Source organism: Fusarium vanettenii, assembly GCF_000151355.1.
Source record: "Fusarium vanettenii 77-13-4 chromosome 1 genomic scaffold NECHAsca_1_chr1_3_0, whole genome shotgun sequence".
NCBI classification, from domain to species: domain Eukaryota; kingdom Fungi; phylum Ascomycota; class Sordariomycetes; order Hypocreales; family Nectriaceae; genus Fusarium; species Fusarium vanettenii.
In genome coordinates this window covers 3,072,485-3,090,690 of record NW_003315881.1, presented here as the reverse complement: position 1 = coordinate 3,090,690, position 18,206 = coordinate 3,072,485, and the positions used below count along the sequence as shown (strand labels likewise).

Sequence of the window (18,206 nt, the reverse complement as noted above, 5' to 3'; positions counted from 1 at the left end):
GCGCGATGAGGTGATGGGATGTGATGGATGGGCGAGTTTATCTTGGCTACTTACCTATCTTTTTTTTTATTACTTATTTTGCGAGACAAGACAAGACCAAGATACCAAGTTACAAATCAACAAATTGCATCCATTGTCAGCCGGGACTTTGAGCTTCTGAACCCCCTCTGTCGATCTCATCTGCCACACTATCTATCTATCTCACTGCAGCTTGGCCATGTCGTTCACCTCTATTCCAATTCTGGACCTGGCTGCGGCTCGGGATCCGGCTACCAAGCCTGGGTTTCTGAAGGAGCTCCGCCATGCGCTGATGGAGGTTGGCTTCCTCTATCTCAAGAATGTTGGCATTCCCGATGAGGTGTTTCAAAAGGTCATTGATCTGGGCAAGGGATTCTTTGATATTCCTGAAGAGGAAAAGTAAGTCTTGTTTCTACTTGAAGAGTTTATGAATACTAACGCATAACCAGGCTCAAGATCGAGATGAAGAATGCCCCGTCATTCTTGGGCTATTCTCGTCTCTCTGCCGAAATCACAGCTGGAGAGATTGACCACCGCGAACAGATTGACCTCTCAACAGAGCATCCAATCCCCAAGCAAGGCTCCCCTCTTTACAGAAACCTACTGGCGCCCAACCAATGGCCCGCCGAGGAGTCTATCCCCGGGTTTCGGGGCACCTACACGGACTACATGAACCGCATGGGCGACATCTCCATCTACTTCACCTCCCTCATCGCTGAGGCCATCGAGCTCCCCAGTGATGCGTTTGCCAAGTACTTTGACGTTGATCAGCAGCATAAGCTCAAGATCGTCAAGTACCCGGACCTTGCCGAGCTCGGTCGTGGGGGTGATGCGCAGGGTCAGGGTGTTGGACCGCACAAGGACAGCATGCTCACGAGTTACCTCCTCCAAGCAACTTCCCACAAGGGACTGCAGGTGCAAAACGTCCGTGGAGAGTGGATCGACTGCGAACCCATCCCAGGCACGCTCGTCGTTGCCATCGGACAGGGTCTTGAAGCTCTGACGCAAGGAGTTTGTGTGTCAACGACGCACCGCGTTCTCTCGCCAGCCGCTGGCTCAGGAGCTCGCTTCTCTATCCCCTTCTTCCAGGGCGTGCGAATGGATGCAGAGTTTGAAGACCTCGAGAAGGTGGGCGTGGGCCTCGTGCCGGAGAGCGTAAGAGAGCAGCGCCGACAAATCGTGGAGCGCAACGGTGGCCGTATCGACGATGTCGAGTTTACGTTCCGCGCTGGAGGCGTTTCAAAGACGTTGGGCGAGGCGACACTGCGCAACCGCGTCAAGAGTCACCAGGACGTCGGCGAGCGCTGGTACCCGGATATTCTCGCTGGGATCCGTGAGGAGCAGGCAAGGGCCAAGAAGCAGCGGGAGGAGGCTGCACTGGTGGTCGAGACACCTCCCAAGGCGGTAGAGGCTCATTAAGTGGCAGGCATGGAGGGAGAGAGAACATTATCTCTCGGTGGAATCATAGCAAGCGAATCATAAGAACCATGTAAAAGCATTTCCGTCGTGGGTTTCTCGTCACATCATCTTCGTGCCCAACCTTCACGCCCCCTTGTTCTATCACACCACAACAACACACAAAGTACGCCTCGCTTCGCTAAAATGCTCCCAAATGTGTTCCCTTGGTTACGCCTAATCATCTGTGCTCTGATAAGGCTCGTTTCGTCCAAGAGCGTCACGATCACTGCTCATAGGTAGGGAAGCACTCGGTCAGCGTCTTGCTGTGCTTGTTCTCGGCGTGCTCGGCGAGACTAGAGACAAGTTGTTAGATCGGTCAACTCGGGAGTATCGTGGGGGGACATACGCGGGGCCCTTGGTGGTCTTGAGGAAGGTCGACTTGCAGACCTGGCACTGAATGTCGCAAGCCTGCTTGTTCTGTTTTCGAAAGAGTCAGTATTCGAACAGGGGATGTCTAGAGAGGACGATTGTAGACTCACCACCTTGAGCTGGGACTTGGCAGTCTTGCCCTCCTTCTGAGCGCGCTCGCGCTTCTGCTGAGCCTTGGCACCCTGTATTCTCAGTCAGTCCTGAATGCTATTTACCGTCCTGAAAGGCTATTAAACATACGTTACCCATGATTGCGACGTGTGTGGTAGTGTAAGAACAAAAGGTAGAGAGAGATTTTTTCTACTGGCGGTGTTGAAAGAATGTAAGATGGGATTTTAAACGGAAAACGGAGGGGGACCAACCATTTATTCTTTTCTTTGGGTTTGCACGGGCCGTTATCTATAAATGGCACCTTTTTTTTTTCTTTCTCCATCCCTTCTTTTCACGTTAGGTCGCTTAAGGGTCTCGACCGTTCCGGAGCATGGCACGTTTCGTTGCACAGTGCGTGTTTTCCCGGTGATACCAACAATCTAGACAATCACCCGTCATACCAATCATGATGGAAGATTTTGGTCTATTTCCTGAATCATTACTTGATTTCCACCTCCTGCAGATAATCCTCCCCATTTTTGTATAAATCATAAAGGCCGGAGATGGGTTCGATAGATGCTCAGGCTTCTCAACCAGCAGTCACACTTCCATGACCGCCATACGTAGAGGTAGCGACTATTGCTCAACCGAGGAGTAACGAGGTGATTGACCACAGGAGCGTCGATATTAAGCTTAAAAGGTATTCTAATGAACATAAAGTGAGCTATCAGAATATAAATGCTCGGGCACTAGGTGACAATATGGAATCCACAGTAACATTCTCTAACGGGGTCAGGTTGATTATCACTTCAGAGGAGGTAATAATATGCTCTGAAGGGACGCAGATCTTTCCACTAACTACATGCATGGACGCCAGGTCTTCCTGTTAGCAATAGTGAAGCCACTGAGTTGTATCTTCCATACGTCAAGGAGCACTAGAAACCGCTCTCTATTTATCCTACTAAATCCAGGCCTTGTTCAAGTCAAGACATGCGTGAATCGTTGGAACATGTCAGGTTTCGTCGCATAGTGCATGGCTTTTCTCGGTAATACTGAGCCTGATTGTGAAATGTAGCATGTTAAACAATTGGTCGAGGATTGTAGAATGCCAATAGAGTATCAGAAATAGACCCAATATGTAAAAGTATTTAGCATCTGAATCTCTTTAAGGCCTGGTTTACCATAGCTAGAATGTTCAAGTTGTGTCGTTTTTTTTCTTCAAACTTGATGCTTCCAGGGATGGATAGCTCGCTTACAACCTGGCACACCGGGCGAGTTTGCGTAATTGGAATACGGTAGTATTGGACAGCAAGAAATCTGACGATAACAACATGATCGTGTGCTATTTACCGTGATGAGAAAAGAAGTCCTATTATGGCCTTCAAATGCTTGTGGTGGTAGAGACTGTTCAGGCTACATAATCTTTTATCCTACCGCATCAACTCAGCGAAGTAGACCAAGCGTCCCTCACCCTTGTTATGTCTCAATTACAACTAATTGGCTATTATATGGTCGGCTACTCAGAAGATACGCCTTGCTGTTAATAGCAATTGCATAGCCTCCAAGGAGAAGCGAGCAATGGTAAACATATCCACGGATTCGAGCCGATTCGCCGAGTCAATACGGCGGTTCGAAAGCCAATCTTTGCTTCAATCATTGGCACCCAGGTCAAGGGGGAAAAAAAGATACCAATATAAATATCCATATTTATATATCCTTCTCTAAATATAATTAATAAAAGAAAGAAAAATAAAGAAGAAGGCTCTAAAGTATTACTATTATTATGATATATTTCTTAAAAAAATCATTATACTTATAGAAAATTATTTACTAAATCTTAGATGAGTTAGTTAATCCTCTCTGCCGGTCTGGTATCTCGTTTATTTCTTGACCAGCGTGGTTGGATCCCTCAACCAATGTCTCAACTGTCGATCAATCCTACGAAACCACGACATTTTCTCAGCAACCTGTGAGCAATTCATCAGCTTTCTTCTGCTTCTCGAAGAATACAAGCTCGTCAGGCATCTCTTGCCACCAAATAACACGCGGCAAAGGAAACCACACATCATCCGTTCCAAGGCTAGGTGTGAGACGCGGCGTGCTATTGTCTACCGCCACCACTTGCATCCACACAAGCTCGCCAATCCCAAGGATCCAAACCAAGCCTCTTTGGAGAAGAGGTCCCCGCATTCTTTGAGATCCGGCGTCCACGGCGCGTAAGCTTCGGCGTCGCTGAGGTGAGCTTGGGGTCTGATTCCAAGCCAGAGGCGCATAAAAGGGCGCCCGACGTCCTGCTTTTTTGCAGACGTGATCATCCGTACAAATTCGCCAAACCCAGAAAATTAAGTAAAAATGACAGCAGACAAGTTCTCGTCGTTGCGAAAGGAACTAGTCAAGGGACGTCTTCTGGTCCCTGGAGACGATGGATATGAAGCTAGTCTCCAGCGATGGAGTCTTACCTGTGTCAAGCCAGCTGTGAGTTGAAACACTTCGAGCATCACGGCAGGGACTAACTTCAGATTCAGGCAGCCGTAGCCCAGCCCGCAACCGTTGAGGAAGCGAGTGCAGTCGTCAAATTCGCAACCGCCAATGGCATCAAATTCAATGTCAAGGGCGGCGGCCACAGTACCTCGCAATCCTCCAGCTCCCCCTCCCCCGAGGGCATGGTCCTAGACCTAGCTCTTATGAGGGACGTTTCGGTAGATGCAGCCGTCAAGACCGTCTCATTTGGAGGAGGCTGTCTTTGGGAAGACGTTGATGATGCCCTCTGGCCCCATGGATTGGCGACCGTTGGAGGCACCGTTTCGCACACGGGCGTTGGCGGACTGATCCTGCACGGAGGATATGGCATATTGTCCGGCCTCCACGGGCTGGCTATCGACCAGCTGATCTCTTGCCAGGTTGTGCTGGCAGACGGAAGCATCGTTACTGCCTCTCAATCCGAGAACCCTGACCTCTTCTGGGCTCTGCGGGGCGCCGGCAGCAGCTTTGGTGTAGTGACCCAGTTCACCAGCAGAGTATTTCCACAGGGCGAGATCTGGGGTGGCCTCGTCATCTTGTCCAAAGACAAGCTTCCTGCCGTGGTCGATTTCCTCAACAAGTGGGAGGAAACCAACGATGGAAACCAGGCCTTCATCGCCAGCTTCGCCCATGCGCCTCCCGGCCCGGATCCAGAGGCCCCTCGTCCTCTAGTGAACATCGTTCAGATGGCACATGTTGGAGCAAATGCCGTCGAAGATGGACCCAAGTACTTTGCCCCAGTGTTGGAGCTCGACGCGCTCATGAAGCAGATTGGGCCTATGCCCTATCCATCAGTCAACAAGGGCGGAGACGCCATGTTTGCTGCAGGTAGCCGATATATGTTTGGTGGCAGCAACTTCACCCTCCCTCTCAAGCTGTCAACCGCTGAGGCAATCCGCGATCGTTTCGAGGCATTCATCGACGAGAACCCAAGCGCCAAGGGTAGCATGGTGGTCCTCGAATGCACTCCCCACGGCAAAATTCGATCAGTCCCTATCGAGTCGACGGCCTTCAACTCGCGAGGCAACTACTACAACATCGGTATCGTGTGGAAGTGGGAGGATGAAAGCCTGGACAAGAAGATCCGCGAGTTCAACCGCGAATACCAGAAGGCGGCCCGTGACCTTGGCTATAACGACGCAAGCCTCAAGGACGGCGTGGGCAACTACATCAATTACGTTAGCACTGACGCCGTCTCAGCAGAGAATGCATTCGGGGCAAATGCTAGGCGACTGAGAGCGCTGAAGAAGCAATATGATGCCGACAACGTCTTTGACAAGCTGTGGAAGCTGTTGGGAGAGGTTGAGGAGCAATGGGTGGCCTAGGATGACACAATACGCGGCCAAATTGGTTAAAGTTTTTAATTCAATGAGAAATGAAATTGTCTTGAAAGAGGGGAGATGAAGGAATTGGTCAAGGTGATGAGGGTGGATGTAAGTGTGTCTCACGGCGTGCCTTCCAGTTTGGTGCTGTGTTGTGTTACTGTGTGGCTAAGGCCACCACAGAAATCGCGTCGCGCCTCCAAACCCAGCTTCCGTCTTTCATCTTCCAACCTCACCAACCAAGAATCATTGGCATGCTATTCTCCTATCGCACTATATTCAAACCTGTCGCTCGCCTCAATCTTCAGGTTCCTTCTTCTTGCCGGCCGAACCCTCAATTGAACCGGCCTGAAATCCTAGGGCGTGTTGCAACAATGGCTTCCAAGACCGCCATCGCTTCTGCAAACGAGATCACCATCGACGAGTTCAACCAGCTCCTGAGCCAGTACCCGGCTCTCATCAAGGATATCTCCAGTACCAAGGGTGGTATGTCGTTTGATTCGCGCTCTTGGAAGCTGTGCTAATTCGGGTGTTGATGACTGCAGCCAAACCTGGTCAGAAGACCTTGGAGGCGCTTGATGAGTATCGTTACCATGACGCGTTGGATATATTCAGCCCTGGCAAGGACACCCCAATGAAGCTTGATGACATCAAAACCCTTGTTGAGTGGAAGTTGTAAGTGCAGATGCGGCTGATCAATCATGTAAGGATGGATCTGACCGTTTTACAGACGTCACGGAAAATTCAGGCCAACACTGATGAAGCTTGTGTCTTCAAATGATGCCGACACGGCTGAAGATATCGTCAAGCAAGCCATTGATGCCTACAAGGAGGACGCCGACATCGACGCGGCCCTTGGCATCTTGACAAAACTCAAGGGCATCGGCCCTGCAACTGCATCTCTCCTCCTGGCCGTTCATGATGCAACTCGGGTCATCTTTTTCGCCGACGAGGCTTTCTGGTGGCTATGTTGCGATGGAAAGCAGAGCCCTATCAAGTACAACGCCAAGGAGTACCGCTCCCTTTGCTCCGCGGCCAACGATCTACACGAGAGACTTGACGTTGCAGCAAGTGACGTGGAAAGGGTTGCCTATGTGTTGATGAAGGGACCAGCTTCACCCAAGTCATCAGACCATGTGGTGCCCTCCAAGGAGGCCAAGAAGAATAGGGCACCATCTTCGACGAAGCGAAAGCCTGACACCAGAGTTGAGAAGGCCGGCGATGCAACCCACGACGCCCCTGTCCTTCGTCGATCGAAGCGAGTCAAGGCTTGACTGAGCTGTCAGCCACCTACGACTCATCGGCAGTCGCCCAGCTGCACACCCGGATCCATGACATTGGAAACTCATCCTATTAGCCCACAAGGCTCTATCAACAGAGAATGCCGTGTCTTCCAGTTGGCAGCTGATCATTCAAGACGTACGACACCCGCAGCTAAATCTGCGTCATTCGGTTCCGGCCCCCAGATTACTCTATTAGGATATAGCTGGAAGACTCAAGATACCTCATGCGGCAACACCGGATCTCCGGCCCGTCATGGCGGTGAGCATCCGAAGAATAACAACTCCAACCGAAGAATTCCCGCCCCAAGAACAACTATCGAGAGAACTAGCCTACCTAGACGTTACGATAAAGATAGCATCGTGGAGTCCGACCCATCAGAACGTGCGCCGCTGCGGGTTGCACTCAACTATTATAAATCCAACACCGCCCCACGAAACGCCCACTATGACGGGCTTTCCCCCATAGACGGGCAGAAGCTCTCGCAATTAAAAGGCTCTGACCGTGTTTCGTCAGCCAAATCCTGGGTTCAACATGGCGTCCAATGGTCACCACCGACATGGGCCCTCAAGTAGCATGTTCGCCCAAACCACTGAAGCTCTACCGCTTCCCTCCCGTTTTGCACGAATCAAGCGGGGCTTGGTTGCTGGCAAGGAAGACCAGATCAAAGCCTCATGGACGAGACTGCTGGTCAAGCTCAAGACAGAAATCGACATTGTTGCCAGCAAGGGCCCTGACATTTTCCCATCAATCGAATTTGATCATCTCAAGAAGGACTCCGAAGCTGCCGAATTTTCATCACAACTCAAGGAACGGGGCGTTGCTGTCATACGGGGTGTTATCCCTCGGGATGTTGCTACCCAGTGGAAGACAGAAACGGATCAATACTTGAAGGAGGACCCGCGAGCACAGCGTCTTCCCACTCATGATCCGCATCTTTACGGAATATATTGGTCCCCTGCCCAAATCAAGGCTCGAGGCCATGAGAATGTACTCTATACCCAGCGTTTCCTCATGAACCTCTGGCGATCATCCGACCCGGCAGCACTTGTCAGTCCCAACTTTCCCGTCAGCTATGCCGATCGCATGAGAATCAGACACCCCGAGGATGAAACGTGCTCCCTGAGCGTCTACGTCGACGGCGGGAGCGTGGAACGGTGGGAGTCCGACGGCTACGGCTCGGCCGGAACATATCAGCGCATCTGGGACGGCGAATGGGAGGAGTGGGATCCATGGGAGAGCAGCACTCGCCTCAAGGTGACGAGCGATCTGTACAACGGCGATGGCTCGTGTAGCTTGTTCCGCATGTTCCAGGGTTGGATATCACTAAGTGACCTCCCTGTTGGCGAAGGCACCCTCCTCTTGTGTCCCATGATACGGCTCACAACTGCATATCTCCTCCTCCGGCCATTCTTTGTTCCCAATGAGTCCTCCCCAACACACCCAAGCTTCCTTTCTCCAGACAACTGGACTCTTGAACAGCCTCCCTCGTCTGTCATCCAGGGCGCCCTCCCCGCATACCCCCAAGAACTCAACGAAGCGTTCCACCCTCACCTCCAACTCAACCGTAGCATGATCCCCATACCCAAGCTCGCCCCGGGCGACTATCTTGTCTGGCATTGCGATGCTGTTTATGCCCTAGACCGCCTCAGTCGTCCAGATCTACCCACGACGGCGATCCTATACCTCCCCGCCTGCCCGCTGACCCAGACAAACGCGCTCTACCTGGTCCGCCAGCGCAAGGCACTGCTTCACGGTGAATCTGGTCCCGACTTTGGCGGTGCTCGCGCGGGTGATCTACCTTTAGAAGCAGAAGAGGCGGTGCAAAAGGTCGGCGAGGCCGGAGGTGCCGACGGGATGCGTGCCATGGGCCTGTTGCCGTGGGACGAGGATGATGCTCGGGACGATTGCGAGTTTTCAGTATTGGAAATGGCGAATGGTATTTTGTTTCCGGAAAAGTACGACATGGATTATTAAAATCGGGTTGGACAGAAGGCAGCTTGACCAAATAATGCTGGATACCCTAGTTTATAGCGATGGCCATTTTGTTATCAACTTCACTTTACTATTGGCTTAGACACCAACAAACAAACAAGTTTGGTCAAGAGCAATGACACTTCACAGAGGTAGATTTACTATTCCTGATAATTCTATCCTTCTGAGAAATTGAATACAATCTCAAATTGTCGATCGATCGATAGCCTAGTACGCGCCAAAATCGTCAACTTTGCGCCGTTGCTTATCCGTAACTTATGCCCGCCCGTTGTTTTGCGTCCTCTGCTACATATAACCCTGGTCTGTAGTTTTCTTCATGTACCCTGAAAGGTGCTGGCCTGACGTGGCCTCTGATTCTCCCTGTGATCGGTAACGACACTGGATCCAGTGCCGGTTGATCCATTGGCAGGATCCCTTCAAGGGGAATTGCATGTCATAGACATGGCTTAGATACCCTTCTTACCCTCACCAGTCTGCTGAGTGGCAGCATACTTGTCGCTAAGCTCGTCATAGCTCTTGTGAAGCTGCGTGCTCTGCTTCTTGAGGTTCTGCAGGTCCTGGTCCTTCTTCTCAAGCTCCTCCCGGAGACGGGCGAGCTCACCGGGCTTTCCAGCGACAGCCAGCTTCTCACTCTCCTTGGCGTTCTGCTTGGTGCCCTCGTAGGCGCGGACCTTGTCCTCGAGACGCATCACCTCAAGGATCATCACATAGGTACGGTTGAGGATGAGCGAAAGGAACAGGGTGAAGCCGCAGAGGTACATGTTGCGCTGCGAGTAGAACTTGCGGGCTTGGACTTCGAGACGTTCGTGACCCATGACGGCGGCGCTATAGTTACATAGTTAGCGAGGTTCATGGAACTTGGAGCTTGGAGTAGTTGTAGGACAGAGAAGGGGAGCAATTTGTCACGTACCCTCCCTGCTTAGACTGTTCTGACGCGGCGATGAGTTCAAGCTGAACGCGGTAGACCCGGTTGACGCTGTCGATAAAGAGGATCAGGATGAAGATGAAGGTAATCTTCATCCAGTACTGGATCTTGGCGACGACGGGGTTCTCGGAGATGAAGCTGCAACAGTCAGTTCAAAGCTATCCAACAACACAGGGACGAGCAGACACGTACGTAAAGATCTTGCGCTTAACGTTGAAGGGAAGCGGGATGATCAGGAGCATGAACAGCGCCATCTCAAACACCAACAACAAAAAGACCTGAACCACGCAATTAGCAACAGGATATCACGACGACCGCACAGCTCCTAGTAGGCAGCACGAGAACGGTTCTCTTAGGATATGGGAGCGCATACGAGAGTGTAGTAGAGCGTCATGGCGACGGTGGAAGTCGAGGAGGGGTAGAAAACAAGGGAGGAAGAATCGGAGCTGAAGATGGAGGCCTCGGATGGCGGGGGACGCGAGCAAAGAGTCGAGTCGAGTAGAGCGTATGTGCGAGAAAGAGTTATTGAGTGTTTGAAAGAAAAGAAGCTCTTTCGTAACCTGGAAGGTCAGTGTATTTGTAGGAGGAGGAAGAGGAAGAAAGGTGGTCAGTTCAGCCTGGCATGAGCAAGCTGTCCTACGTAGGTGGACAAGGTAGGTAGGTAGGGAAGGTACCTGCCTACCTACCTACCAAGCTACGTAGCGCTTGCTGCTTCCGTCGTTTTCGAATCGACAACGTCATCGTTTGTGGCTGGAGTGCGGGCCGCGGATGGTGGGGCATTCACAACTTTCTCAGTTGTGGCTTGTGCAATCTGTGTGTTTTATGTCACAAGCATGCAATTATTCATAAACATGATGTCACTGACGCCATCACCATCGCGATCTATCCAGGCCTTGAAGCAACAAAGATGCGATTGCATTCAAGAGAAAATGAGCCCTAGTATAGCTATAGCGAGATAACCATCTGCCATGGCTACCTGTTCTTTCACCTTTGGCTCTCCCCCAATCTATACCTAACCACCCCAAATCACAAATAGCATATTACGCATAGGATACACACCATCCCTCAATTATCTTACAACAATCCCTTCCTTGACTTTGAAACTGTTCCCATCGTCCGTTCCTATGACCATGACCCATCATCCCGGGCTTTGGCCGAAGGACGTCGATATCTCCTCGATCGGACAATCACGTCTGAATCGTCATCGTCGTCGTCTTCGTCGTCTTCTACGCCGCCATTATCCCTTCTTTCAAGCTGACTATGCAGCATAATCTCGTCCCTAATATCACCGCTGTAGTCGTTATCTTCCACACTGTCATCAATTTCCGTCGACTGCGGCTGCGATTGCGGGTGTGAATTGGACTGCTGTTGTGGCTGGAGCCCAAGCGCCGTCACCACTGGCTGGGTCACTGTCGTTGACGGCACCACAATCTGGGCCTCCTCCGGCGTTGGCGCCTTGGACTCTTCTGGAATCGTGGCCGGGACCGGGGCCGGGGCAGGCTTCGGCGCCGTGCGTGGGTACTTTCTAGGCCTACCACTTCCGGGTCTGGCGCCGCCCCGTTTGCCCCGTGTCTTGGGCTCTCCTCGAGGCTTGCCCGCTTGCTCGGCTGCTGATTTCGGTACTTGTCGCGTTCGCTTTCGCAACCTTCCTCCGGCCTTACCTGAGGCAAAATCAGACTCGCCAGTCGACGGTGTCCCTGCCCGGGACGTCGCATCCGTTCCAGTTGGCTGGTACTCCTCCTCCTCCGAGTCGTTGTGCGCTCCACGCTTGCGCTTGCGGTCTGACTGAATTGCGAAGCCAGGGCTATCCATCATCGTCAGGTCCTCGTCTTCGAGGGCGAGGCGTGCAGCCTTCTTGCCCTTTGCTGGCTTCTTCTTGTCCGCCTTGGGGGCTTTCCTGGCCACTCCCTCATTCGGCCGCCGTGTCCGCTTCTTGCCCTGGTCAGACTTCCCTCCCACCTTATGGTCGAGGAGCTTCTTGGTCAGGTTGGGGAAGTTCTCGCCATAGTTGAAAAACAATTCCTCGCCGACCTCAATGTCACGCATGGCAGTGAACTTGATCCGGTACTCGCCATTCACGTAGAGAATCCGGGGTGTGATGTTGCACCCGCGCTTGTCGCTCTCTGACGCGTGGTTGATGTAACGGCTAAGGTTGCCATAGATGGCTGCGTCGACCCAGATGCCTTCGTTCTCTAACAATGTAAAGACGTACGAGATGTTAGATTCTTCGTCAAAAACGTCGCCTCGTCTGGCTTCTCTGCGGACACCTTCGTCGTGAGTGATAAGTTCCCCGACATACTCGATAATAAAATCATCCTGCGCGATGAACTCGGCAGTGAACAGACCATATCCGACTCCCTCAAGCTGGCTTTGGCCCAAAGCAAGACCTTTGGGAAGACCACGTTGCAACGAGCAGTTCTGGCAGCCCGTAGAATGGAGAATATCATCTTCGGCGTTCTCGGGGTCGGCTCTCTCCAGTGCGCCACAGTTTCCACAGAGATCTGGATCGCACTCACGGTTCAACTGCACACAAATACACGGCCGGTCCTTTTGTTTCGAGAGACAGGTCTTGCCTTGCGAGTGACAAGCGCAGCCCGTGAACTTGTACGCGCAGCTTTCCACCGTGCAGCCACAGAACTTTTCGCAAAGGAGCCCGTGTTGTACACACGTGCAACTTTCCAAAGTGCATGGCCCTTCGTGAGAGCATGGCTCAGACAGTTCACGCCGCTGGTGTTCATGGGTGATGGTGTGGTTTTCCCAGTCGCCGATAAGTGCCTTCTTGAAGCGATCGTACCATGAAACAGTCCGAATCTGTGTCTTGTTAACAGGCTCGGCGGTAGGCAGAGAGACGCCCATACGTTCGTACTCTTGGAAAACATCGGAACAGTCGCGGTCGAGAAGATGGGCGATAAAGCACAACGGATCCCTCTTGACTCGACTTCCGTCGGTCGTCGCAACCGTGGCTCGCAAGACGGTGCGCTCCTCTTGGGTCCAAGGTCGATGATCGGGGTTCAGGGACGAAGGGTTTGGCGTTTTGTAGCAGTCTCGTTTGCATGGACCCAGACCGTGGCTGTTCCCATTGACATGGTGAGCTCCATCGGAAGCAGCGCGTCTGCGTCGCTTAAGGGTGTCTGAGAGACGAGGCATGATCGAAACGGTGCGTTTGCAATTCTGAGCGTCATACTCTCCGTGCTCACAAGAATGGCTAAAGCAGATAAGACAACCAAGAATGCAATAAGTTCCAAGTTCATACTCGGCCACCTCAAACTCGTTCTCGTTCTGGGAGCTGGAGCCGTCCTTGGCAGTTGGTTTCGAATCCATGATGCTGTCAACCGACTCGTCGAGAAGGAGGACATCACGTAGCGCGATTTGTTTTGTGGGCGATTGACCCTGGTGAAAGACACGGTGGAAGGCTTCGGTGAACATCTCGGCGGCTCTGTTGGCTTCGGGCGGGGTAGTAGACTCTGCTGGGCGATGCGAATTGAGAATGTCGGACTTTTGTCGAGGGGTGATTGCATCGTCGGGTGCTCGGCTTGCCATGTAGCGAATCAAGGTGGACTTGTTACAGCCAGGGAGCGCAAGCTTGTCCAGCCAGTCTTCGAGGTAAAGAGAGACGGTCGAGGCGAATTCTGAGCGGACGGTAACGCGCACCTTTTCTTCTCGGCTCATGGGCTTGAACCCCGATTTGCGGTCAATATCCTCCAGCTCCTGCAACCAGACATTGTACTTTGACTCTTCAGAACTCTCAAGATCCCTCAGATGGGGGACAAAGGTCAGCATTGTGTTTGGTGTGAGGACATTCTTTTTGATTTCAACATGATGGAACCGGTATCGGGGGACACGTTCTTCATCAGTCTGGATGCGCTGGATAAGATAGTGATCTTCTCGTCTGTTGCTCTTCATCTTGGAGTGCTCCTACACCATGACATTAATATCAAACCGCCTCACAGTGGTTGGAGGGTCATTACTTTGAATTTTATTCTCATAGTCTCACCCTTTTGGACTGGCACAGGATTGCTGGCGAGTCCAGCGAAGAGGTCATTGCCCGTATGAACACGACGTTCTGTAGCTTGGGTAGATTCAATGATGTAGGACGTCATTCGTGCATGACCATCCTTGATGTCTTGGCGAAAGGTCGTCAAGGTGCGGGCGATGCCAGCGACATCCCATTCTGGCTTCCTAGGCGTTTGATATTTGGGAGGCGTGGCTTTGGCTTGCTGGCTTTGCTTGGGAGAGTGACGCTCAAGGGGCGGCGTTACCTGTCGAGGCGGCGGGTTGGTAGGTCCGACACCAGACAGTCTTGCCATGTCTGCGGCATTGTCGACACTAGAGCTTGTCGAGGTCGTCTTGGGTGCTGGCCTGGCCACCGTGGGCACTGAACGGGCTGGCTCGAACGAGATGTTGCCACCTTGGCTGGTGTTGGCAACCACAGGTCGCTTCAGCTGGGGCGGGCTTATGGGCCTGCGGATGGTACCGGTACCGTGATGGATGTTTGTCACCGGCGGGCGACCAGCAAAAGGGTCGAGATCAAATCTGGCGGTGGTTGTGTCTGCGCGCTGCGATAGATGCGGCGATGATCTTTGGGGAGGAAAGATGCGAGCGTGAATTGCGTGGCCTTCAGAGTCGCTCGACTCCAAGGTCAAGTCGATGTGGTCGACAGGTGCCATGGCTGCGGCTGACAACTTTGTCAAGGTTTTTTTAGGATTGCCCCTCGCCTTCACTTGCAGCTGCAACCATTCTGCGGGGGTAACACTTCTGCCTTGGGGAGTCGGGAAGGAACAAGGGAATTATGCAGGATAAAGTTTGCTTTGAGCTGGCAGTTGTAGGTTGAATGAAGCGGGAGTTTGTCCTGCGCTGAGGAACGCGTGTGGCCGAGACGAGAATGCAGGGCCCGAGAGAAGAGCAGGTAGCGCCGTTAAACGCGAACAAGACGATCCGATGCGTGCTTCCTACCCAGTTAAATCTGGCGCCGCGAGCTAATGATGCGCGAAATATGATATTTGCGACTCGCGATGTTGTGTTGTCGTCAAGATTCGAGGTGAAAGTAAGTGGTGAATGAGTGTCCAACACACGCGTTGAGAGGAGTCTGCAGGGGCTTGACAGGGGCGCGCGTTGACCAACAGGGTCTAGCGCGAGTGTGGAGGCCGCGCTTTTCTCGATGGAGCAATCATTTCCTCCGGCTTATATATCCAGACAGGATATTGAACGTTTGAGCAGAATTAAATGATGGGATGAGTTGTATCCTCGGTTTGCTTGAGCTTACTACTATCTTGCTATGGATCTTTTTTCTATTCGATTATTGTAGATTGCGCAAGGCTTGTAGTCGAAAGGCTGGACCTCATGCGCAAGGTTGACTTCTTGTGGCGCAATTTGATAACTCCCTCGAAGTCTGTGATTGAATGATGAGTATATTTAAATAAAGAAAACTCAATGGAAATAAAGGGAACACGTGAAGGAGGCTCTGCTAATGAGTATTCCCCTTGGGCTGTAATGCTTATCGCTGGGCTTCAGCTCCATACACGGTCTACTTGAATCCATCGGAATCCCCGGATCAGGATACCTGTAACTTGACTTCACCAACAATGCTAACCCACCATAGCCAGAGGAAGAGTGCGCCCAGGGGAAGTTTACCCAGTGCCAGGTGTCTAAATAAAGGAGAATAAACATCAGATAGTCAACTCCCATGCAAGAAGTTGCATTCCTATCCTTCCATGCCAGCATTGGAACTGCACTGGTCGTTTACCCTGAAGCCTCGTGTGCATAAGTAATGCCACAACCTCTGCTGAGCCTCTACAAATTGGCCCATGCCTATTCAGGTGCCGTGTTCATCACCAGATGAGACCCTGTTTCATGACTGACATCAACACCAAGCATCCAAGCATGGACATGATCCGCTGGGTCCGATGCCTGACCCCTTCTTTCGGCCTGGGAACTGCCGGGGGACATTCGATTCAGGAGCCCGTCACCCACCCACAGACGCTCAAAGGACCCCAATATTTGGCTTCAATTCCGTCATACTTCATCTTAGACGCTGACTAGCGCCCAAAATGACCGAAGCTTGGTGGCTGCAAGCCGCATGCGGGATGGCCAGCCAACTCAAGGGAAGTCCAGTCCCGGATGCGCAGGTAGGGATACTTGGCGGCCAAATCGAACGACGTAGACCTGAGACATGCTCGGGATCCGGTAGTGATACTTCACCTCGTAGCAAATATTGGTCAATCTTCTCGTACAAGTACTTTCTCCCTTAGCGCCCGCCCGTCACTCAGCCTTGGTCGCAATTCTGACGATGTGGAGCTTTGATGACGTCGCCTTCAACCTGCCAGCCAAAAGGTGACGATCTTGTTCTCCGCAGCAACAACACCACCTCTAGGCTTGCCAGGTTTTGGGTTTTTCTCATATAACGTTCCCCGGCAGCCCGGACTCGATCATCCTTCTGTGCCTTCTCCGACATCTCACCCTTGTTTCTCAGTGCTGCAGCTGCCCATCAACCCACGTTTATCCCCACCCAGTATTACTTATCCCCTGCGTCTCCGCGTCTGTCGAAACAATCTGTCAGCTCCACCGCCTGTCGCATCATCGCCATCAACATGCACCGCACCTATTCTATGCGCCAGACCCGGGCGCCTACTGCCTCCCAGCTCCAGGTATGTCTGATCTGATGAAGCGCGTCACGGAGCGAGAGCTGACCTCATTCCATAGAACCCTCCCCCTCCTCCGTCATCGACAAAGTCCGGCCGTCTCTTCAAGGGTAGCTTCGGTAAGCTTGGGTTTGCCCCGCGACGAATTCCTCGAATTTAACAACTCTCGTCCTACAGGACATGCCCTTCGTCGAAATGCCGGCGGTGCCTTCGGGCCCGACCTGGCTAAGAAGCTCTCCCAGTTGGTCAAGATGGAGAAGAACGTGATGCGCAGTCTCGAGACTGTCGCCCGCGAGCGGATGGAAGTGGCAGTATGTTCATGATACCTTCACTCAGGATGAGGTACTAACCTTGATAGCAACAACTCTCCATCTGGGGCGAGGCCGGCGACGAAGATGTCTCTGACGTCACCGACAAGCTTGGTGTGCTGCTCTACGAAATCGGCGAGCTCGAAGACCAATACGTGGACCGATACGACCAATACCGAATTACGATGAAGAGCATCCGTAACATTGAGGCGTCGGTGCAGCCCAGCCGCGACCGTAAGAATTGCACACGCCTGAAGCTTCGAGGTAACACTACTAACGCCAATAACAGGCAAGCAAAAGATCACGGACCAGATCGCCCAGCTCAAGTACAAGGAGCCCAACTCTCCCAAGATCGTTGTCCTCGAACAGGAGCTCGTCCGAGCCGAGGCCGAGTCTCTCGTCGCTGAGGCCCAGCTGTCCAACATCACTCGCGAAAAGGTCAAGGCCGCCTACACATACCAGTTTGATGCTCTGCGCGAGCACTGTGAGAAGGTCGCCATCATCGCCGGATACGGAAAGCACCTCCTCGAGCTCATTGATGACACCCCAGTCACTCCCGGCGAGACTCGCCAGGCTTATGACGGATACGAGGCCAGCAAGGCTATTATTCAGGACTGCGAGGATGCTCTCACCAACTGGGTTACGTCGAATGCTGTTGTCTCGTCCAAGCTCTCGACCCGCGCACGAACTCTGTCGCAGCGACGCCGAAACAACATCCGTGCTAGGAGCGAGGGACATGATCTCTCTGGCCAGGACGTCCCTCTCAACGACGGAAGCTCCTGGACGGCACGAGACCATGACCTTGAGAGCGACGAGGAGGACGAGGAGGATGTCCGAGGCTCCATTATGGACAGTGATGGTGGCTTGAACGGCGAGTCCCGTGGACGCACCCAGGAAGTTGCCGCCGCTTAGAGAAAGTCGCCGGTGCGGAATGGGAGCGTAGGCAGAAGAGCCACACTCGATGGGAGAGCACCGAACGGCTGTTGTGATATGCTCTCCTAGGCTTTGTAATGACGGGAATGCGACCTAGGTTGCATGAGGCGTTGAGGATGGCTTCTGGCAGGATGGATTGTAAAAGGCTGATTGGGCACTTTCTCTTGTAGTAGCCTTTTTGCTGTATTTTTAGCCACTAATATTATGTTCTCATTGATATCATCATCATCAAATCTGGTTCCTCATTTGGCTCGCAAACTCCTCAACCTCCATCTTGACGATGTGATGTCCAGGCACCACTACTAGTCCCAGATAGCGGGAGCTCATGTCAAGCTTGATTGTCTCGCCA

General features: G+C 52.4%; 7 protein-coding genes across 7 annotated transcripts; 5 read left to right on the top strand and 2 right to left on the bottom strand.

Moving 5' to 3' along the window:
• Positions 1 to 217: 217 nt before the first annotated feature.
• NECHADRAFT_65813 (uncharacterized protein) lies at positions 218 to 1,531 on the top strand (the record flags this gene model as incomplete). Its single annotated transcript, XM_003054433.1, has 2 exons — positions 218 to 417; positions 468 to 1,531. The coding sequence occupies 2 exons, from the start codon at positions 218 to 220 to the stop codon at positions 1,435 to 1,437; spliced, it is 1,170 nt and encodes a 389-aa protein (XP_003054479.1). The 3' UTR covers positions 1,438 to 1,531.
• A 2,756-nt stretch (positions 1,532 to 4,287) lies between these two features.
• NECHADRAFT_75243 (uncharacterized protein) lies at positions 4,288 to 5,780 on the top strand (the record flags this gene model as incomplete). The annotated part of the gene is made up of 2 exons (XM_003054432.1): positions 4,288 to 4,410; positions 4,461 to 5,780. 2 exons carry the CDS (start codon positions 4,288 to 4,290, stop codon positions 5,778 to 5,780), a joined length of 1,443 nt encoding a protein of 480 aa, XP_003054478.1.
• A 371-nt stretch (positions 5,781 to 6,151) lies between these two features.
• Positions 6,152 to 7,051, top strand: NECHADRAFT_75242 (uncharacterized protein; the record flags this gene model as incomplete). Its single annotated transcript, XM_003054431.1, has 3 exons — positions 6,152 to 6,263; positions 6,323 to 6,452; positions 6,508 to 7,051. The coding sequence occupies 3 exons, from the start codon at positions 6,152 to 6,154 to the stop codon at positions 7,049 to 7,051; spliced, it is 786 nt and encodes a 261-aa protein (XP_003054477.1).
• A 541-nt stretch (positions 7,052 to 7,592) lies between these two features.
• NECHADRAFT_31259 (uncharacterized protein) lies at positions 7,593 to 9,035 on the top strand (the record flags this gene model as incomplete). The annotated part of the gene is made up of 1 exon (XM_003054430.1): positions 7,593 to 9,035. One exon carries the CDS (start codon positions 7,593 to 7,595, stop codon positions 9,033 to 9,035), a length of 1,443 nt encoding a protein of 480 aa, XP_003054476.1.
• Positions 9,036 to 9,191: 156 nt separating this feature from the next.
• NECHADRAFT_102388 (uncharacterized protein) lies at positions 9,192 to 10,237 on the bottom strand. Its single transcript, XM_003053727.1, has 3 exons — positions 10,171 to 10,237; positions 9,964 to 10,116; positions 9,192 to 9,878 (listed from the first exon to the last, which is right to left on the bottom strand). The coding sequence occupies exons 1-3, from the start codon at positions 10,230 to 10,232 to the stop codon at positions 9,500 to 9,502; spliced, it is 594 nt and encodes a 197-aa protein (XP_003053773.1). The 5' UTR covers positions 10,233 to 10,237; the 3' UTR covers positions 9,192 to 9,499.
• A 683-nt stretch (positions 10,238 to 10,920) lies between these two features.
• Positions 10,921 to 14,645, bottom strand: SDG2114 (uncharacterized protein; the record flags this gene model as incomplete). The annotated part of the gene is made up of 2 exons (XM_003053726.1): positions 10,921 to 13,893; positions 13,947 to 14,645. The coding sequence occupies 2 exons, from the start codon at positions 14,643 to 14,645 to the stop codon at positions 11,101 to 11,103; spliced, it is 3,492 nt and encodes a 1,163-aa protein (XP_003053772.1). The 3' UTR covers positions 10,921 to 11,100.
• A 1,920-nt stretch (positions 14,646 to 16,565) lies between these two features.
• Positions 16,566 to 18,109, top strand: NECHADRAFT_98924 (uncharacterized protein; the record flags this gene model as incomplete). The annotated part of the gene is made up of 5 exons (XM_003054429.1): positions 16,566 to 16,622; positions 16,678 to 16,735; positions 16,794 to 16,927; positions 16,975 to 17,158; positions 17,214 to 18,109. 5 exons carry the CDS (start codon positions 16,566 to 16,568, stop codon positions 17,834 to 17,836), a joined length of 1,056 nt encoding a protein of 351 aa, XP_003054475.1. The 3' UTR covers positions 17,837 to 18,109.
• Positions 18,110 to 18,206: the final 97 nt, after the last annotated feature.

Coding starts and splice junctions, on each gene's coding strand:
- NECHADRAFT_102388 (XM_003053727.1), bottom strand. CDS start 10,232: ATGGCGCTGTTCATGCTCCTGATCATCCCGCTTCCCTTCAACGTTAAG. Junction 10,117..10,170: donor GTTAAGCGCAAGATCTTTAC/GTACGTGTCTGC, acceptor TGACTGTTGCAG/CTTCATCTCCGAGAACCCCG. Junction 9,879..9,963: donor GAACAGTCTAAGCAGGGAGG/GTACGTGACAAA, acceptor ATGTAACTATAG/CGCCGCCGTCATGGGTCACG.